The sequence below is a fragment of the Electrophorus electricus genome, chromosome 22, assembly GCF_041902795.1.
Source record: "Electrophorus electricus isolate QZ-2024a chromosome 22, ASM4190279v1, whole genome shotgun sequence".
Taxonomy (NCBI): domain Eukaryota; kingdom Metazoa; phylum Chordata; class Actinopteri; order Gymnotiformes; family Gymnotidae; genus Electrophorus; species Electrophorus electricus.
In genome coordinates, this window is record NC_137518.1 from 7,123,461 (window position 1) to 7,144,189 (window position 20,729).

General features: G+C 38.4%; 1 protein-coding gene across 1 annotated transcript; it reads right to left on the bottom strand.

Annotated features, from left to right (window-relative positions):
- Positions 1-1,924: 1,924 nt before the first annotated feature.
- igfbp6a (insulin-like growth factor binding protein 6a) lies at positions 1,925-3,313 on the bottom strand. Its single transcript, XM_027002042.2, has 4 exons — positions 2,974-3,313; positions 2,473-2,507; positions 2,267-2,386; positions 1,925-2,038 (listed from the first exon to the last, which is right to left on the bottom strand). Exons 1-4 carry the CDS (start codon positions 3,311-3,313, stop codon positions 1,925-1,927), a joined length of 609 nt encoding a protein of 202 aa, XP_026857843.2.
- Positions 3,314-20,729: the final 17,416 nt, after the last annotated feature.

Consider the following 20,729-nt stretch of genomic DNA (forward strand, 5'->3'; position numbering starts at 1 on the left):
GACTTAACATTCGTTTGTCTTAATAACAGGCAGTTAAACAGCAATTAACTATCATTCACAATAGTGAATTATTGTCACAACCCAATGTCACTTTCCTCCATCTTGAATTAAGGGGACACTTACTAAGGAAAAATTGTTAACCAGAAATTCTGCTGTGAAATGTCAGATAGTGATATTAACAACACAACTGTTTTCAGTTCCATTGAATCTTAAAAACATTCAATTGAATCTTACAGAATGCCACTCCTTAACTAAACATCATTCATGACAATTCAATTCATGGCATTCAATTTCATTTAAGGGAGATGTTATATAGATTGGGCTGTACTTGTTGAATAAGTGGTTGCTCACTTTGATTCTTCTGTTAGCTTTGAAGTCATCTGGAAGAAGTATTACAGACACAGGCACATGGGATAGGTCATTTACCTGAAAATTGTGAACACATTTAAATACAATGTCAGCACATGGCTTCAATGGAGTAAGTAAATTTAATGAGCAGGTGTTGATGGCATCAAGCCAGGTTTTTTTTTTTAAACACAACACACAAATATAAACACACAAACAGTGGAAGAAATATTAGCTCTTGAAGAGGTGATTGATTTTATTAACTTCTGTTTACAAGGAAAGTAACAAGAATAGCCTGTCCAAATGAGTGACCTACCATGTGGTTGACCTACCATGTAGTTGATATTTTGGTGATGATTCTTTGAGAACAGAAGATGCATATAAAATTGCTAGAAACTGCATTCTCTCTCTCTCTCTCTGTATATATATATATATATATATATATATATATATAAAAAATTAATTTTTTTCTGTTTCTCTAAAACCTTGTGTACTTCACTACAATCTCTCACTACAGCACACAGCAGTTACACACCTGGAATCTTTTTCAAATTTACATATAAATAATCATTGCCTATTAAGGCAATGAAATGATCATTTCAAATGGGTTATTTGATCCTCTTTTTATTTCTTCTCCCTACCTCATATACTCATGGCAGTTATCATTTAATAAATAAGTTATTAACATTACTAACCACTGTGCCTGACTCCTGCTATTTTTGCCTTGCTTTCTTATCCATTTACACGAAATAACAAACAGCATTGACAACACTTTTCATTTCAGCAGTTTATTAACATTAATTTCATTTATCTTAAATATTGACAGAAAGCAGTGATGTCATGAATACTGAGAGAAGATGTACAGTATTATATTTATTAGATCTCCAAAAGCTACAACCTTAGAAAAGATAAATATCACATGTTTAATGGCAAGTTCAATAAATTATTTTTTAATTTATGAATATATTTTAAGAAAATAGGCTATACAGACTTTGTATATACATTTGCATAGCCCTAATATGCTTGTGTGATAAGAGGTTTTAAGTTGTATTAAACAATCATATTAAACAATTTATCTTGAGACCACAGTTGTTTGAGACAAACAACTGCGTAGTGAGCAGCAGAGTAAACATTTGCCTGTAATGTTGATATAATTTTAAAGTGAAGCCATTCTACAAAACTAAATACAGATCAGTATTTAAAGGCCCCATAAGTGTTTGCACAACTTTCAAATACATATGATCAATGTTCCAGTTACATTCATATAGCTAAATTATATATGCGAGAAGGTTTCTATTGCATACATCACTGTTATGAGTCTGATAAAAATAATGATTTAAATGAGTTCTGAAATCTCTAGACGTACCCCCGCCAAAAAGATTTTTAAAGTAAAAATGTGAAAATGTTGAGCAATAGTCTAATAAGCCCAGTAGAGGGTGACATAGCATCTTAAAATGAACACAGGCTTACAATTTGATACAATGCATGGCAAGGCACTTCCTTCTTTATCTTCCGTTAAGTGCTTTATTTTTATTTATTCAGGGTTTTTCCAATAGACTTGGTTTACCAGATATGCTTTTTAAGCACTGCTGCAGGTGATAAAACCATCCTCTCTGGTTTGTGATGGAGCTCTGGTTCCCTTCAAATCTACACACCAACACTGACCACGCTGCACACCCCGAGATGAACGACACTTTGACATGGAAAACAATGAGTAAATGATTTTCAGACAATGTCTTTAATCAAATTAACACCAATCATTGTTCATAAATACACTACATATATTCCAGTGTATTTAATATGCATGTGTATTTCATTTAATATAAACTTCAAAAAAATGTTTTGAATACCACTTTTTTGACTTTGATTCTAGTCCCTGAATTAGTTTCTCTCACTATTCAAACACTTTCACTGTGCTGACCTGTTTCCTCCTAAAGTAGCCTTGTCTGTCACAGTTGGGGATGTAGATGTCTTGGTTGGATTGGATAACTGTGGGCTTGATACCTTGGAGAATGGTGTTCAGCAGTTTACGGCAAGGACCCTACAGAAAAGACACAGCGCACTGATTGCAGTGTTTTACAGTGTGCTATGTATTTGCATTGAAACATCTGGAGAAGAGAATATTACCTTTTCACTGTTCTCACTAATCAATGGCTGAGACTCTAAAAACAAAATAAAAATACAATTATTTTGTAATAAGCCCAGAGGAGGAATAAAGACATGGACTTACTTTAGATAAGGTTGTGATCAACTGTTGACATAATTGTAATTTTTAGAAATATTTTCACATATTAATATACTCACAAAAGACCTGTTTTTCAAAACCCAAACTATTACATTCTGTATACATTTATGTGTGCTCTGAACACCACAAATTCTCTGTTCATTGAAATGTTGGCATTGAAAATCATAAGACCATATCTACATTCCTAAATCATAACTTGATGATTTAATCTCTAATGCAATATACTTAAGATTCAACAAACCTAATTACAGTAGAAAATAAGTTGAGAAAATATAAGTGTTATTATGAGGTGGTATACTGTTGTGTATATGTGTGGTTATGAGATGGAATTTGTTGTAAGGTATATTGTTACTGACAACAAATAAATGGCAAAGCAGACTTACCTGTCGGTGGAGGACTCTTGGTACTGGCTTTGACACTACTGCAGATCCCCCTGCCTTGAAGAAGTACCTGGAGGGGGCTTTGAACGCTATCTGGGGGCAAGCAACGAAGACCCTTGTCACATGCCTGAGTGTAAACCCCGCAGGGTTCTCCCAACCCCAACATGGATGTGCTCGCCTCCCCTGCTTGAGCTGCAATTATGTGGCCTTTCATGGCCCCTGAAAGCCCACTGCAAGATGAGCAGCTCTTCCTGAGTCCACCTTGAGGAGCGAGGGAGTAGCTGCCATACAGGTTGAATTGTATGGTGATTAAAAGGGTCAATATGTCATGAAGAGCAGGCATGTCTATTCCGTTAAAGTGTCTGAAACATAAGAGCCTCTTAATTAGTTTATCCCCAGCGTGTCCTTAGGAATAGTAAAGTTCACGGCTGTGAGTGGAGAAGATTATAGAAAGGTGATGTGAAGATAATGACTAACTAGGTGCTGTCTACGGCTGCAGCTTCAACCGCTTTTAAAGGCCTGAGATGGTATGGTAGGAGGGAATTCAAGAAAAGGTGGCATAGTAACATCCAGAGGTGGAGTTACACAATTGAATGAAATCAAATATAAAATTCCCTCCCATTTTTGCATCATTCACATTTCTTGTCAAACATGCTTCTCTCTGCACAGAACTTTTGGAGTATAATAAGGAGCTATTGTTTTACCCTTGTTATTATCGTCAGTATTTCCTGGTGGAAGAATTTAAGTTATCTGCTATTTGGGTGTGTTATATGTTTGGTTTACATACTGTTTGGAGATATATAGTTTGGTTGCAGAGTGTTACACAATAGAATGTTCTATATAATTAGGAATAATTACACATATGAAATGAAAATTAATGAAAATATCTTATACTATTCAATACCTCAACTTCCTTATACTGTGTCTCCCCCATGATGGAAGTTAGATTGTGAAACATTAGGGCACAACCACATAACACAGCCCTGTGATGCTGTGTTATCATGTGTATGTAATGCACAGAAATGAACAGCCAACCATTAGTCATAACATGAGATCCTATGCACCTATCTGTGGATGTTTGTATTTGAAGTTGTCATGGAAAGAATCTGTTTATCAGATTCCAAAGTAGTCAGCATGTGTCATTTTCTAGAAAAAAACTGATTTGGCATGATACAACATGCTTCATGCCCTCTGGGATAGTGAACCGGAATTAGCAACCAATTACAACAGAGTATCTTATCAAGATACACCAAAGTTTAACACTGAAAATGTTTTGTGAAAACTATAAAAATGAGTGAATGTATTTCTTTTTTATATGATTTATCTTTTTTTTCACAGTACTCTGTAATACAAGGCAGCACTATAAATTTGGGATTCATACCTTCACCATACCTTCAATGGATATGAAGAGGTTTGAGCCCATAACAGCCCCATGTAATACCATTAACTGCCTGAGAGCCTTTGAAGGACACTTGTAAAATGTGTAACTCAACTCTAACTCAATTATTTTCCCTAACAAGAATATTAATTTGAGTGTAACATCTGGGGCATAACCACAGGTACTACTAATTTACTGTCCTGTTTCTATAATTTGCTTTTCACTGAAATTGATGTTACAAATGTTCATTAACATAATATAGTGGTAGGGCACATACACATTAATAAAAATTCCTTTTAATATTGCTCATATGTAATATGGTTTTGTGATTTTGTAAGACTTTTGAGAATGTCAATATCTTCAGCTGTTTGTGGATTTTCTAATAATCGATTTCCAGCTGTATGAATTCTTAGCTTTATTGAAAAGCTGTGGAAGCCAAAATAAGGAAACTAACCGTTGCTCTTACACATTCAGAAGCATGTTGCATTGGAAATGTTTCCATCTGATCCACCCCTGCAATGATTAATTGTCTTAAGAGGTGGTATATCTTATTCCACCCATTCTGACTGCATCTCATTTCTAAATGCTTCTCTTTACGTTGGCACATGTTACGGTACGGCCCCTCCCCCCGAACGCCTCCATGTGCGTGAGCGTGTGTTCGTCAAAGTGGCCACGCGCTCCATGTCTCACACCTGCTCCTCATTGTATCATTAGCATACACGTATAAAAGTCTATTGTTTAGGCATTTGTATTGTCGGTGTTTGACCATGATAGCTTGTATGCTACAGCTTTGTTTTATTGTGTATAAATAAATAAATATATGTGTTTATATATGTATGTTACTGCTTAGCCTCCTAACGTCACAGAAACACCGACCGACAAAGGATGCCTGGAAGAGGAAAGAAAAAGAAGGGTAAGAAGGGAAGTAAACACTCTCCCACAGACCTCGCAGGGAAGCCCTCCATGTTCTTTGACACACTCCTGACTCCCACAGAAGCGGAGAGCAGTCCAGGTGAGTGTGGTCCTTCTGCGGATGCCGGGGAGTCGTATGGAACCGCATCAGTCCACCGGGACTGGTACAATGATGTCCAGGACTCGGAGTCGGATTCCATAGACTCCTCTTATCCCGCCGAGAGACCCTCACTCATCCTGGCCTCAATCAATAAGTTTACAACAGGGGAGGAACCCACTGGAGGATTTAGGGGGATCCCTGACTATGGTCCGGGGTCGGACTCTGCTGAGTCCTACAGAGATCAGCCGAACTACGATACCCGTGCCCACTCCAGAGACGGGCGAGATAGCTGGTGCACCCCCTCGGGGCTGCGGCCCGATAGAGTGGCAAACCGGGAGTCGCGCCGTTGCGGAGGGGCTCTGTCACTGTACGGCCCTTTCCGCCGAAAGCCTCCGTGTGTGTTCGTCAAAGTGGCCACGCCCTCCCTGTGTCACACATAGCCTGCGTGCTACGTCTTTGTTGTGTACAAATAAATGTGTTTGTTTAACGTTACTCGTCCCCGCATCCTGCTTGGCCTCCTAACGTCACAGCACAGCTCCATTTCTGCATGTAGGCTATAAAACATTTTTCTGACAACATTTCGAACTATTTACAATGATTCACCAGTCAAAATTGGAGCCCTTTGTGTTTGCGGGAGATGGCAGAATCCAGCCAAATGAGTGGCTTCTGTCCATGAACAGCTATGGAACGTCTTAACGACTTAACTGATGCCCAGGTTTTCCTTGAACTTTTGTGTTTTCTAGCTAAAGAGCTACAGAAATGGTTCACTGTTCTCAGAATGCATATGGTCACCTGGGCACAATTTTGTGATCTATTCAGAAAGGTCTTTCTGCCATCTGACAAGACCGAGTCATGAAAGGCATTCTTGATGGGGTTCAGGCACCCGAGGGGCCACTTCCTACATTTGTATCGCCCATGCTCAGTGAATTTAATAAACTGGGAAGTCCTCCTCTGGAACAGACTCAGATTGATCTTTTATGCAAACACACATTGGAAAGATACAGAGTGGCACTTTATGGCACACCTATTTCCTCAGTAATGGACCTTCTACTGTGGGCCCATGAGCTCCATTCTGCTCTTGGCCCTAGTTACTGTCGCTGCTTAAGTTTTCATAAAAGGAGCAATCCTTAGACTGAAAAACACTGTTTCAAATGTTTCCTACCTGGCTTCACATCTCACAACTGCCTGCATTGCAGTTCCACTCTCTCAGGTAGATAACAGTAGTCACAGTATCCCTGCGGGTTGTGCACCCCACCCTCCCAATTCTCACCCTGCTAGCCCTATGGGGGATGAAATGTCTCGTGCAGATCATTCTGGTGGCAAGAGGTCTTGAAGCAGGCAAAGGGGAAACTTCAGAAGAGAGAGACGACATTTTATAGAGGCACCCCTCCTTCCAGAACATAGACTTGCCTCACACATGTGTGGTCTACCCAACATGACCTTACCTAGGAAATGTGGAAGACATCACCTCAGAAGCTTTTTGGAATATGCCATTTAGAACCAAATTGAACTTTATAGAAGGAGCTCTTTCTGCCACACTGGACACCGGTGCCTCACTGTCAGCTGTATGTGCTGACCTCAACCCACAGAAGAGCTAATGTACATCTAAAACTGAAGCTTTGTCTGCCTCTTCAATATGATTAGCTGATGGCGCATGCTGTGAGGCCTCAGGAATAATACGGCTTTCAGTAGGGTTCCAGGGAAAGCGTTTCTACCACAGGTTTGTTATTATATCACACCTCTCTTTGTCACTGATTTTCGGTATGGATTTTATCAGTTTGTATACACATTCCATCCAGGACTGTGACATGTGACGACAGCTCCTCCGATTCCACTTCTGATGTGGATGGCTCCATTGGCCCAGCCTATCAGGATGATTGCATGATGTGTCTTGATGCTCCGACACACACTATCCTTATTAAGGTCAAGGAAGCCTCCCTGAACTCAGAGCAAAATGTGAAGCTGATGGGGCTATTGGAGGAATTCACGGATCTATTCAATGGTCACCTGGACCACACATCATTGGCTAAGCATGTCATTGATACCGTGATGATAGTGATGCTAGGCCTGTCAGCCTTCTGCTTTATTGTACTTCACCAGCAAAGAAAATAATTATTGAGGACTAGATACTAAAGACGCTTAAGGAGGAAATCATTGAGCCCTCTTCAAGTCCATGGGCTACCAGTTGTCATTCTGAAGAAGCCTTGTGGCAAACCAAAGTTCTGTGTGGACTACAGGGGACTGAATTAGCTCACTGTGAGAGACTCCTATCCCTTCCCAAGGATTAATGAATCGCTAGACTTCCTGGCTCATGATTACACACGATTCACAAGATGCATCTAAAGATGAGGACACACTGACTGACTTCAATGTTGTCCCTGATGCATTCAGTTGGTATAACTTTAGGCTGAGATGGGTCCCCAGGGTCATGTCTGCATGGTCAACAGCTCGGTGGACCAACCGTTATCATTCTGACAGAATTAACCTTTGGTTGGGCTGTACTAATTTCTTACTGTTAAAAAGAAACAAAAAACATGGTAGCCTTTAATTAGTTTGATTTGTTTTTTTATATTTACTATTATTTACACAATATTTACTGCTGTGTGTTGGGAGTGTTGGTGTTCAGAACATTGGAAGGTGACGGCATAATAATGCTCTGTACCTCGAGACAAAAAAACTGGTCTGTTCTAAATGTTTTATTCAAAAAATGTATTCTGTTTGGTTCAGCAGTGAAACTACATTATTTGTTTTATTCTAATGTCTTAAATGGCTACCTATGGGCTTTGTCCTGACATGTGTGCCAGTTTCTGGCATTATGTATGTTTTGTATGCATACCCTATGTGTTTCTGACTGTTTATAACTTAACCATGTATGGCATTCTGATAAGATGGGTCTGTTCCTTTCTGTGTATGGCTAGGTACAGCCTTTGTCTAACCCAGGGGGAAATGTAACAGACAGTTGTGCTGTGCCTCTAAAAGGTAGCTTTGGTTATGTATATATTGTATAACGTCTCTCTCGCGCGTGTGCGTGATAGCGTGTTCATTTCAGTAGAGTGGGAATCTGAGGGGAGAACCGTCATCCTTCTGCTAGCTTTCTCAACACTTTTTCTTTTCTGAAATGAGTTGATTGTACCCTATGTGAAACCCTAATGATTTACAGAATATTTGACATCTCATCCTGTGTATAATTACATTTTGTAGGTTGGTGTGTGTGTATTCCTCTTCCTGGCTGATGTAACTGGTAATTTGCAGGTGGTCACTGTTGCACTTACCTTGCTGAGACTCTTAAGCATTGCACCTCCTTCGAACAAACAATTTTGTACTGTAAGGTAGGACAAGAAGGACTGAATAAGTCACAGGAAGCCAACGCAAAGATTTTTCATATAACCCTCTCTCTCCTTCACAGTTTCTGTCTCTGGTATGTCCGTGTGTGGAGTAAAGGGAGGCAAATGAAGTTGTTAACTTGGTTAGAAAGAAAAGTGGTGATGACTGTAACTGTTTTTCCAAACTATTGAAAGGAAAATGGTTACAAATATTTAAACTGTATTTATTTATTTATTTATTTGATAATACATGTGAAGCCAACACTGAACTTTTCCTTCCACTTGCTATTTGTTATGGGAGAGCTACACATGCTTAGAGGAGAATGCTAACTGCCCAGTGAGCATTAATGTATGACCCAATTCAGCTTTATATGACCGTTTGTGTATGGCAAGCCAGTTCTGCCTATGGCAGAACATGTATTCAGTTTTAATATATACAGTCCTGTGAAAACATGTTTGCCTCCTGTCTGAATTCCTGGACTTGGACACATTTTTCTGCATTATATTAACGATAAAACTGACAAAAGTTTGGTGATTCTTTCATGTCTTTGGTGTGATGGGTATCAGTTGTGCAACCTTCAGGTATGAAAAGATGCTGCTGCAGCACACAGGTTGTCCATTCATTCTACTGAATGGCAATCAGAATCTTATTGTCCAAATGGAAAAAGTTCAGACTGCACCTTAACTTCTCAGAGAGCAAGGTATAAAACCATCCAGGAAGTGACAAAGAACCAAAAAAAAAAAATGAAAGAACTGCAGACCTCTTTTACCTCAGCTAAGGCAAAAGTCAAACATAAGAAAAATACCGGCCAAGTAAGGGGTCCATGAAAGAGCAGCACAATGGACAGAATTACTAAGAAAACTTGTAAATGCTCATGTTAAGTTTGACAAAGACCTACATGATCCTCCTGAATTCTGAAACGATTTGTAATGTATCTAAAGTAATGAAATTAAACAAGTCATTTACATTTTTGGAATGGGTCCAATACAGTCCAATCCTAAACCTTCTTGAATGGTTGTGGCAGGACCTGAAACATGCCATTTTGTGGGCCAAAATTCCTCCATGGCTTTGAGAAATCAACATACAGAAGGTATTTGGCTGCAGCTACTAAGGGTGGTGTAACCAGCTATTGAAAAGAAGGGGGCAATCACTTTTTCACACAAGGGGATTTGGTGTTGTATATCTTTTCTTAATAAATACATAAAATATCCATCACATTGTTGTGTTTTTGTTGCCTCCATATCCCTTTTATGTAGTAGTAGGTTTTACTTTACGATGTGATGTGTTTGAAATGTGCACAAATTCAGTAATTAAAACTGGGGCAAACGGTAATGGCAATATATGTATTATATATATACTTTGAAAAACTAATGAACTACATCTACTCCTCCCTTCCCAGCTCATTTGATCATCTGCGGTTTGCCTGTAGGCAAAACAGAAATACCAATGACACCATCTCCCTCCTGTTGCATTTCACCTGCTCCCACCTTGACAATGGAAGGGGGAACTTTGTAAGACACTTCATTGAATACAATTTGGCTTTCAGTAACATTGTTCCCTCCATCCTGGTCACAAAGATGAGAAACCATGGTAACAAATTGCTCTGCCAATGGTTTCTCAACTCCCACCATCCAACCACAGGGGGTTAGGGAAGTAGTGTCACTCTCAACATCACTGACCCCCCCAAGGGTGTGTTCTGAGCTCCTTTTGTTTTCAGCATATATCCATGTCTGTGGCCACCCACAGCTCAAACTCCATCTTCAACAGAGCCAACAGCTTTACAACATCAGACAACCTCAGAGGTTTGTGTTGTGTTGTCATTCTACATCCTCAGGATGTTCAGTTGAGAATATCTTGGCGGGCAACATTACCTGGTATAGGAATTGCTCCAACCAAGACCACCATGCCCTACAGAGAGTGGTATGTTTAGCTGATTGTTGTTGTGACTTTTACCCCTCTGGCATCGTGGTTCCCATGGCAACATTGGCATGTGGTCTTTGTTTTATTTTGTTATTGTCTCTACCTTGTGTGCTGTTATGTATTCCTTATTGTGTTCATCTGTCTTGTTTATTCCTTGTTAGCCTGTGCATTTAATCCTAATGTTTTCTTTTTCTTAATATGGGGTGTTTCTTGTTCTTGTTTTCAATTATTCATTGATGCTTTTCATTGTTACACTTGTCCAAGGTTTTCTTTCTGTTAAGGAAGATCCCTTTTTTTCTGTAAGTGCCCAATATTTCCTTAATTTTGGTTTTTAGATTCTGTTGCTTCGCTATATTCTAGCAGTGTCATAGATCTTTACCCAAAACTGAATAAAGCTCAGAATAAATCATGCTCAATCTTGCTTGTCGTGTCTCATCCTTTTTGATGTTACAGACATATTCCTAGATCAATAATGCTCTCCTTTCACGATACCGACACCAGGTGGGTTTAGATTGCAAGCCTTAAAATCAACAAGGACACTTCTTACTCCAGACAATGGCAGTTCAGACTGTGCAGAGGTTAGGCAATCATCACTGCTGCCACATAGCCTACACTGACATATTCAAGTGGAGCTTTTGTCCACAGGCCATTAAAAATTCTCACTGCTTGAACATGCCACTTAAGTGGACCTGCACATTAGCCTGTCTGCCTGACACCTATACAAAAATATTATCTAAATTTTGTACTATGCTAATTACACATACCAATTTGCACTCATTATGATATTCCGCTGCCTCTTCTCCTACTGTTACTGACTTTCCTATTTCTTATATATGATCATATCTTTGTTCATATGATATTTGCTACATTTCTGAACTATAAAATTGTTAAATTCAATGATGTTCTATATTTTCTGGAATGCCGGGCAGGCTGATCTAAAGGAGATAATTAAATTTTTTTGCCTGGTAATATCTGTTTGTTTTGTTTTTTTGTTTTGTTTTTTTTTGTGTAAAGCCAGCATATTTTTGTTGTTGTGTTATCTGTGACCTGTTAAGGCCTTAATTATTGTGACACCCATACAACGCACATACAACATTTTACTTTTTTTTTTTGTCAGAAGCATTGTGAATGCCTCTATATGTAAGACATGTTGCGTACCCTTTAGTTAATGATAATAAACAAATATAATTTATGCATTTTGTATATATTTAATGAAAATAAAAGCAGGCAGATTCTGGAAATCACAGGGCTCCTTGACAGTGAGGGGTACAAGAGCAAGGCAGTGGGGCAGATGCGGCTATGACGGTGAGCAACAAGGAGGGATCCATGATGAGATTTGTTCCCATAGTTTTAGGGAAATTGCTCTTTCTGGTTCAACAATGGACCAGAAAAATGATAATACACCATTATTTTATAAACCTCCTTCTTTTATAAAGCCCAAATCTTTTAAAATAATTAGTGTAGTGAGTCATTAAGGTAAACAGTAATTCAAACTACTAATATGTAGTCCAGTTTGTGATGCGATGATTGATTAATCCCTGCTGTCACTATAATTTCAGGTCTGCTACATGTTTTATTACTTCCAATTACAGATTATCCATAATGACTCTCAAAGGTTATCCACAGCTGGTTGAACTCACTGCTGGTGGTGGTAGGTCTTTGCACATGTGAGGGAGTCAGAGCTTAGCTAAAAAGAAACCTGATGTGGCTAGGGACTGCTCTCCACTTGGCACTTTGTAAGAAAAAGGTCATGATAATAGGCTTGCTGAAAGACAACTGACTGTTTTACAGGGTACTGAAGATGCCCCTTTGTAATCTAAAATTCAGTAAAACTCAGTATCCTTCCTAAGAACTCTGAAACTGTCTGATCTTTCTGAGATGCCCTTGGTCCTTTGATTTGAAGCATATCAGATAGTGTAGCCTATCTGATGTGACTTGCTGCCTGCTGAATGGGAAGAGGATAACGAGAGCTTCCATGCTACAACTGAATAATAATGCCCTTCCTAACTCAAAACAGTTCAGCACCTTTATTTGTTTTTAGGTCACTAGTAACATTATAACAAGCTGTCTTTATATTTAGCTCGGCCATGTTTTTTACATCATGATCTTCATTTGTTTATCCTCAATGTAGCTCATGAACATGAGACCAGGATACCTTTCTCAACATGGCTTTTCATGTTGAGCATTAATGCATTGCACTATTCTTCTAGAAGTCATGTCCTGCATTCTTCTGAATTTACTGATGTAACATCCATTGGGTTGAGACAAGTAACAACTTTATTTGGCTCTATAACAGCAAAATGGTCCTACCCTTCTAGGTAGGTGGAATGACATTGTTTTGCAGTAGAGCCAGTGAACTCAACTCGTATGCTATATACCACAAAAAATACCCGATCTGTGGAAGATGGATTTCAATAAGACCTATGTGTCCATTTGCTTGTTGGATAAAACCATAAAGGAATTTACCTTACTGTTAGGTATGGGCAAAGAACACTGAACTGAAAAAAGTTAATGTTATCTTCATGGCTTGCTATAGTGATGGCACATACAAAATTTATGTTTGTCAGGGGTTAAAGGGTCATCTTTTGCTTTGAGTGACATGTTAAAATCTTGATATATGCAGCATTACTTTGTTATTAGGCAATAAGTCGAGCCATTAACTCATCATTCATCAGTTCAAGAAAAGTCAAGGGTTCCAAAATGAAGTGTCTGAGTAGAACCAAAATCTTCTTTCTTTGGCCATCACTCTGAGATTAAACGCTCACTGACATCCACTGACATCCATTTTCTCTTGTAAAATTCAGACTGCAACGTTTAATACTATGATGATAACTGAATTCCTGCCCACAGTGGTGCAGCTGTTGCCAGAGCAGCAGGTCAACAAAACAAAGCAGTGTCATGTCCACACCTTCCATCTGTGTTTAACATCAGAGACAGAGATTTAGGGATCTGTCTACACCATTGTTTGATGGCTCTGAAAGATTCTGGGAAAGAAATTGGAATTGGAAATCATGGGAAATCAGGTAAACATTTGCTGTGGGAGGACAGAAAGGTGTGGTGAACATTAATCAGATTTCCCTAATTCTTCATGACAACACCAACTATGCATGACTTTGAATTTAATGGGGAAATGAAAAAGAGTATATCAAGGACAGAATAAAAAAACCAAAGGAACCAGAGGAAAACATCAAACATAAGAGAAGAGCAAGAGAAATAGTTTTTAGCCCACACAGTAGTGCGACCTCAACTGGCTCTGAACTCCTCATTTTATTACGGAGAGTGAACCTGACCGATTTCAGCTGCTTGTGTCTGCAATGTCATTCATTTTGTCATTACCTATGGCTCATAACCATAGATGAGGGTGGGGATGTAGACCAACATAGTAAATTCAGAGCTTTGTTCCACTAGAATCTGAGGCTTGACAATTGGATGAACTATCCTTTCCAGTATCCTGGTAAAGACTTTCCAAGGGAGACTATCATCCCTCTATAGTTTGCACACACTCTGTGGTCCAATTTCTTCTTTAATTTTCTGATTTTACTAATTTATGAATTAATGAGTATAGTATTCCATTTAACAAATATTGCATTCTTACCTTGTGTTAGTGACTGTTATATCAATGACTGCTGTGTGTCTGATAAATACTTGTAATATTGTTACATCTTTTGCATATCCACTCACTAATAAATAAATAGAATTAAATTAAACTGAATGCACATGCTCATGTAGAAACCTTCAACTCTTTAATTTTATACTATTTCAACTTACCTGCAGCTGCATTTAATATGTATGTAAACTACCTTTAAAAGTGGCAACAATTCCCTAAATGTACTGAATACAGTGTGTTCATTTCTGTTGATTTCTGACAACTTCTGGTTTGTGCAGACTAAACCTGAGCATTACAAAATTTGTCCATGATGTGCATATACCTGGCATTAATGAGCAACGAGGCACCATGCAACAGGAAAGTAGGCTACAATGAAAGCTGTATTGTTCTTTGTCCTGTCTGTATGTGTGTGTGTGTAACATATATATATATATATATATATATATATATATATATATATATATATATATATATATATATATATGCATGCATGTTAGTACATATGCAGTTGATGAAGAACCTCTTTCTGAAAGACCTAAGGTGGACATGCACCCACCAGCTCCAAAACAATAATAAAAAACACCCAGTGCTGCTCAACAGACGCTTCATCTTGTTTCACTAAATCACCATCAGAAACCCTCTAGCCATGTGGCTTGAGACACACACATCTTGAGGATTCCTAGATTGATCTGAAACTAAAGGACTTTATAAGGGTGTCTTTACATCTTGAAGACAGACTCTATCTGTGTCTTCAGATCTTGAAGATCTTTAGGACAGCACATAGATAAAGTCATAGATGTAAACAATGATTATATGGCATGAAAGTCACATCTAACAAGAACCAAATTCGCCTACCACTTAAAAGTCTTGAAAAGCTACAGGAATTTTTGCCAGCAGTAATTCCAGAGGCACACAAAATATAGTGAAGCTGGTGATGACTTGTGATGAAAATAGGCAGATCTTTGGATCATTTGAAAGCAGATATTTCTCAGTTAACTCTTTAACTCTGTTTTGGTATGACAACACTGTATATTAACACAAAAAGTTATGGAACCGCTTCCAAAGTCCTACTATTTATATGCATAATTTGTATATGTAATACCTTCTTACAAGACATTGCATCTATATTACTATACTTCATAAATACATCAATAAAAGATTTACTGGATTTGAAGAAACTGGATTCATTTCTATGTTCTTACAGAATTACTGTCAGGATATCTTGGTAACGATCATTACAGTATTGTCTTTGTCACAGAATAGACGACTAAACACATCAGGCATTATATCTGCATTCCCATTGTTTTAAAAGGTTTTCACCTTTCATAGCAGATGCTTCTTCCTGTGCATTCCATCAACTGTGGTTCTGTGGTTTTCCTTAATCATATCTGCTTGGTAGTGCACAGAGGAGGTATTGTAGTCTCTCACCAAGCCTTTCCAATGAATGTTCTCCAGACATTATGTACAGATTCAACTAAATTTGAAGTGGAAGTTGCCTACAGCATATCATAGCAAAAGCAGTGTGTAATTAAATATCATCTTTTCCAGTAATAATACAATTTTATATTAGGTTACCAAGCAATGCCTATGTTATGACTTTTAAAGTTATCAACAAATTACATAATCTTGCTTTTAATGTTTTAGCCCTGTGGGTAATGATGCTGTGTGTTGAGAATGAGCAATTGTTATTGCTTGCCTGCAAGAGTTTTGCAGGACTTGAGAGAAAATAGTCGCATCATTATATTAAATATTTTAAAACCAGTGTTCCGGATTTTGATCATATTTATTTCAGTATCTTTTTTTAGTAATGTCACTTGAATATCTTATATACAGTTATGTTTCAGTGAGAGATCTTAAAATAGCCAATTGACCTAAGCAAGTAATGAAGTATATCTTTGGATAACGTTCTGTATTTCACTAATAGCCTGGCCAAAAATACTGTGGCGAGCTATGCGTGGGAACACAGCAAAGGTGTTTACAGTTGTTACCAAATTTTGAGGTCATGAGAAGTAAGGCCTAAATAACGCAATGGACCCGGTCATCTTAATTTAGTGACTGAATAAATAAAGATGTGGACGTGTGTTAGAGAGAATGAAGCATCCACTCATTTAATCACAAGTGCGGAGAAGAGCGAGATTTATTATGGGCAAATCCAAAGTCATGTTCGTTAGCGTAGTCCAAGGTCAATTTACCAACACGAAGAGTACGAGAATACATGATAAACAAAACAAGGGCTAGGGTAAACGAAGGCTAGGAAACACAAATCAAAAGCACACGAAGGCAAACGGGAAGCGAGCTATAACAAAGACTCTAGGAAGAACTCGGAGAAACATACATATCGTTACATGCAGGCAGGCAGAGGCAGATACAGATGCAGATGCAGATACAGATACAGATACAGATACAGATACAGATATTCCGATTGTCAGACATTCAATGAACAACCAAGACACAGGGCACCAGACAGGGTTTAAATGTATGAACGAATTAACTCAAAACCAGGCACAGGTGAAAGGAATAACAGGCGTGGAAAAACAGACGAAGGGTGAAGAAAACGAAACCGAGGAACTAGGAAGTAAAGGAAAACACACGCGACAGGGAAACCACGGAAACAGGGACGCCAGGAGGGTGGTCATTCGTGACACACACTTGCTAACCAGGACCATACTTCTATAAACCCTTCTGCTCTGTGTGGAAAAAGTAACTGCCACCTGTCCAGAGCCTTTTTCTTGGAGAGAGGACATGGTCATGAAGACAAGCATTCACACACACACAAACACACACACTTACACTAGAACAACTTTATTAGGGTAGCCATCACTGGGCCTGAAGGTGCTACATTAAACCACAAACAACTAAACAATCACAGAAATCATGCTATACTGGACTACACTAAGACTACACTACAAAAGACTACACTAATGCTGTATGCCGTATTAGTGCTGTGAAGCACTAATATTTGCCATCAAGCATGTGGCTATGTAAAAATGCAGAGATTTTAATTTTGAAATCACAAAAAAGGCAAGTTAAAACAAATTGCATGTCTTTCATTACAATATCTAAGGAAATATCAGGACACAAAATAGACTGCCTTCAGTGAATTATCAAAATCTAAAAAAACAGGGTAGCAAAACTAGGTGAACAGGGTAGATGAACTCTTTCTTTTAAATGTAATTAAGCACTTTTATGAACTATATTAATAATATATGAGGAAATTTGAGGAAGCAGGAAATGCTGTTTCTAGAACTCTCAAGTACAATTCTAGTGTATGGAGACATAGTGGTGTTTTATTTATTTTTTTTTAAATCCTTAAAAGCAGCTTTGTCTTGCCTCTGCTGGTTGCAGTTAAGTTACAAGCATGAGGTGTCGGGGCTTTTTTTTTAAAATTCATCTTAAAATCAGCATAAGGGTAATGCATTCAAACTAAAATCCAACGAGATAATAAAAGAGTGATTACATGAAAAAGAGGTTTAAACATTGAATTAGAAATATAAATAACAAAACATAAAGGACCCCTGTAGAACCCTCTGCAGGCTTCTGCAATGGATTCTGGGTAGGCTTCAGCAGACCTCTGTGTAAGACACATCATCTGTCCAGCAGGTACAGGATGGTACAGAAAAGCAACCGTATGTAAAATGAAGTTATTTTTGTAAAAGAGAAGCCTTGTCTTGGACTGTAATGGTACCAAGGTCTATCTGGTATAAGTATTTAATCTCAATTTGCATAATGGGAAATAATGTATTAGTTGGGCATAATGGTGGAATCGACAAGAACAATATGTAAAAAGGAGGGGCGATTACATAATCGTCATTGAAAAAGTGTATAAAAATTAAACTCGTGTGCCTCTCAGACGTTCTCCGGAGGATGCCTCAAATGCATGTTATCTTTGACTTGCAATAAAGAATGGGACCAGCTATTTTTCAGCTAATTCTGAAGTCTGCATCTTTATTTTCTATTTGAATGTTTAACTTTAAAACTAACTCATTGGCGATTTAGGAAAAACATGTAACGTGGGAGAGGTGATGAGTGAACACACTTGCAAAGTGCTGGTGCCTTGGATGTGATGAGGAACGGAACTAACGGAGGATGTCATTATGAACGGGCCTGATCGGATAGAATAAATAACTAATAGGTTTAATAACAGAAACAGAACAGCACAGAACAAAACAAAGAACAGACAGGTTAACATAAGAATAACAGGCTAATAAGGCGAGTACGGGAACTGGGTAAAATGGGCGTAAACAGTTAGGGAAGAATAACGAAGAATAACGATGAGGACTATAACTAGAACTAGTGGGGAATACACAGAATGATTAACAAACAATATCCAAGACGAAAACACAGGTGACAAAACTTGAAAGGAAAACCAGACAACGCTTGCATATATCAATTAACAGGGTATGAGTGACCTAAAGCGAAATGAAGCGACGGGAGAAAACCGAATGAGAAAAGAAAGCGGTATAAGACTTGAATACTCACGGGAAATAACGTAGACGAAAACACAGAGAGAAAGTACTACAGACGAGAGAACAGCAGAGAACTAAACAATGAGCGCGGGGAGAAAACATATGAACGAGATGCGAGATTAAACTAGGGATGGGACGTTCAATACCGAAGCTTCGAAACTCGTATCACTTTTCCAACACTTGCTGATTCGACACAGTGTACCCGAGCTTGTATTGAGTCACTTACCCTCACGTGACTATAACGTTTGAAGCTTCGACAACTACAATGAACTACCGGAAATTGGCGGGACTGGTTCAAAGTTTTGGCGCTATCATACCGTATCTCAATGACTATTTAAGGGAAAGTAAACTCCTGAGCGCCATTTCTGTGGCAGAGAGTAATTTAAAAATGGAAACTTCTACATCAGTGTTCCAAAGCATAGGAAAATTTTGATAAAATATCTAGAAATAGGGTAAATACTAAACATAATGTATCTTTAAGGTTTATGTAAAATAACAATAAGAGTCTTATTCTAATTAAAAGTCGTATTTTTAAAGGTGCGATGTCGGCAGTGTTCCCAGGAGTTGTCCTTGAATAACAACACGTCCTCAATGACGAGACACCTTCGTGCTAAACATGAGAGGACATCAGCACCACATACTGGTGAAATCGTGAACCAGAGAAGAAACGGATTTAAACCCCAACACTGTGGAGAAACTTTTATTCTTAAATAAAAAATTGTCAGCATAACTGTTCGTTTGGGCTCAGTTTAATGAATTGAACACTAGCTCCTCTTCTATATTATGTTCTGTTCCTAGTTAACCACAAGCACAATCAATTAAATTCCACAGTCACTATACCAGCAACGTATTTCCTCAGAACATATTTTCAACCTTTGTAGACGATTTTTATACTCCCTATATACCCCGTCATAGTCCCTATAAAATCATGGTTTCATGATTCACAGATGAGTGGTAACTTTGTTGCTAATATATGACTGATTTATTTTCCGTAGGCCTTATACATTCTATAAGCAATAATAACATTCAAGCATTTAATTGCAGCATTTTAATAATTAAACATGATTTTCAGCGGATCTGAACAGATACGAGTTGAACTGTAAGACCACACAGCATTAACACGCTTGATCTGCAGGCTGCAATCATTTTTTTCTGGCCAACAGATGTCACTCTTCTCTGATGTTGGATTTCAACGCTCCAATGCAGCGAATCTTATTCGGCACAATCAGGAAGAAGCTCCTAAAGCTTCAATAGTGCTTCATCCGCCCATCACTAGATTAAACAAAAATATACAAAATCGAACATAGTCTTAAGATAACTAAATACAATCTTGTTTAACAAAAACACTCAACAATTTAAACAAATCAAACAAATATTTTGAATAATCAAGATAATTGAAAAAGTAGGTGGATCTCTTTAATAATGGCTTATTTAAAAAAGGATAATTAAAGTCAGGCCTTGTGATCAATAGTTAGTCCCTCCCAGCTTCCATGGTTTCCCTGTCTTGTATATTTTAGTTCCATTCCATAGTTTCGTTTTCTCCGCCCCTCGTTTGGTTTTCCATGCCCGTCACTACTTTCACCTGTTCCTCGTTTCTAGTCTTGTTAAGTTCATATATTTAAACCCTGTCTTGTGGCCTTTTTCTTGGCTGTTTGTTGTTTGGTTGTAGGTTTGGAAAGTTGATAGATCCTGGTGCCAGCTCTTCCGGGCTGAAGCAGCGCGTGCGCGCGCGCACACACATAACCATCCACATAATGCAAAAGAAAATGTGTTTAATCGGACCAGGTCACCTTCTTCCATTGCTCAATGGTCTTTTTCTGATGCTCATGTGCCCAGTGTAGGTACGTTCGGTGGGGGATGGGTCAGTGTGGGCACTCTGAGCAGTCTGCAGCTGTGCAAGCTGTGAGGTAACTTTCTATTATAGCCAGCATTACCTTTTTCATCAATTTGTGTACTGTAGCTTTTCTGTAAGATCGGATAAAGGCACATGAGTGATCCATGGGCACCCATGAACTTGCCACTGATTGGAATTCCTTGGACCACTTTTAAACC

Coding starts and splice junctions, on each gene's coding strand:
- igfbp6a (XM_027002042.2), bottom strand. CDS start 3,313: ATGCCTGCTCTTCATGACATATTGACCCTTTTAATCACCATACAATTC. Junction 2,508..2,973: donor CAAGAGTCCTCCACCGACAG/GTAAGTCTGCTT, acceptor TTTTGTTTTTAG/AGTCTCAGCCATTGATTAGT. Junction 2,387..2,472: donor TTAGTGAGAACAGTGAAAAG/GTAATATTCTCT, acceptor TCTTTTCTGTAG/GGTCCTTGCCGTAAACTGCT.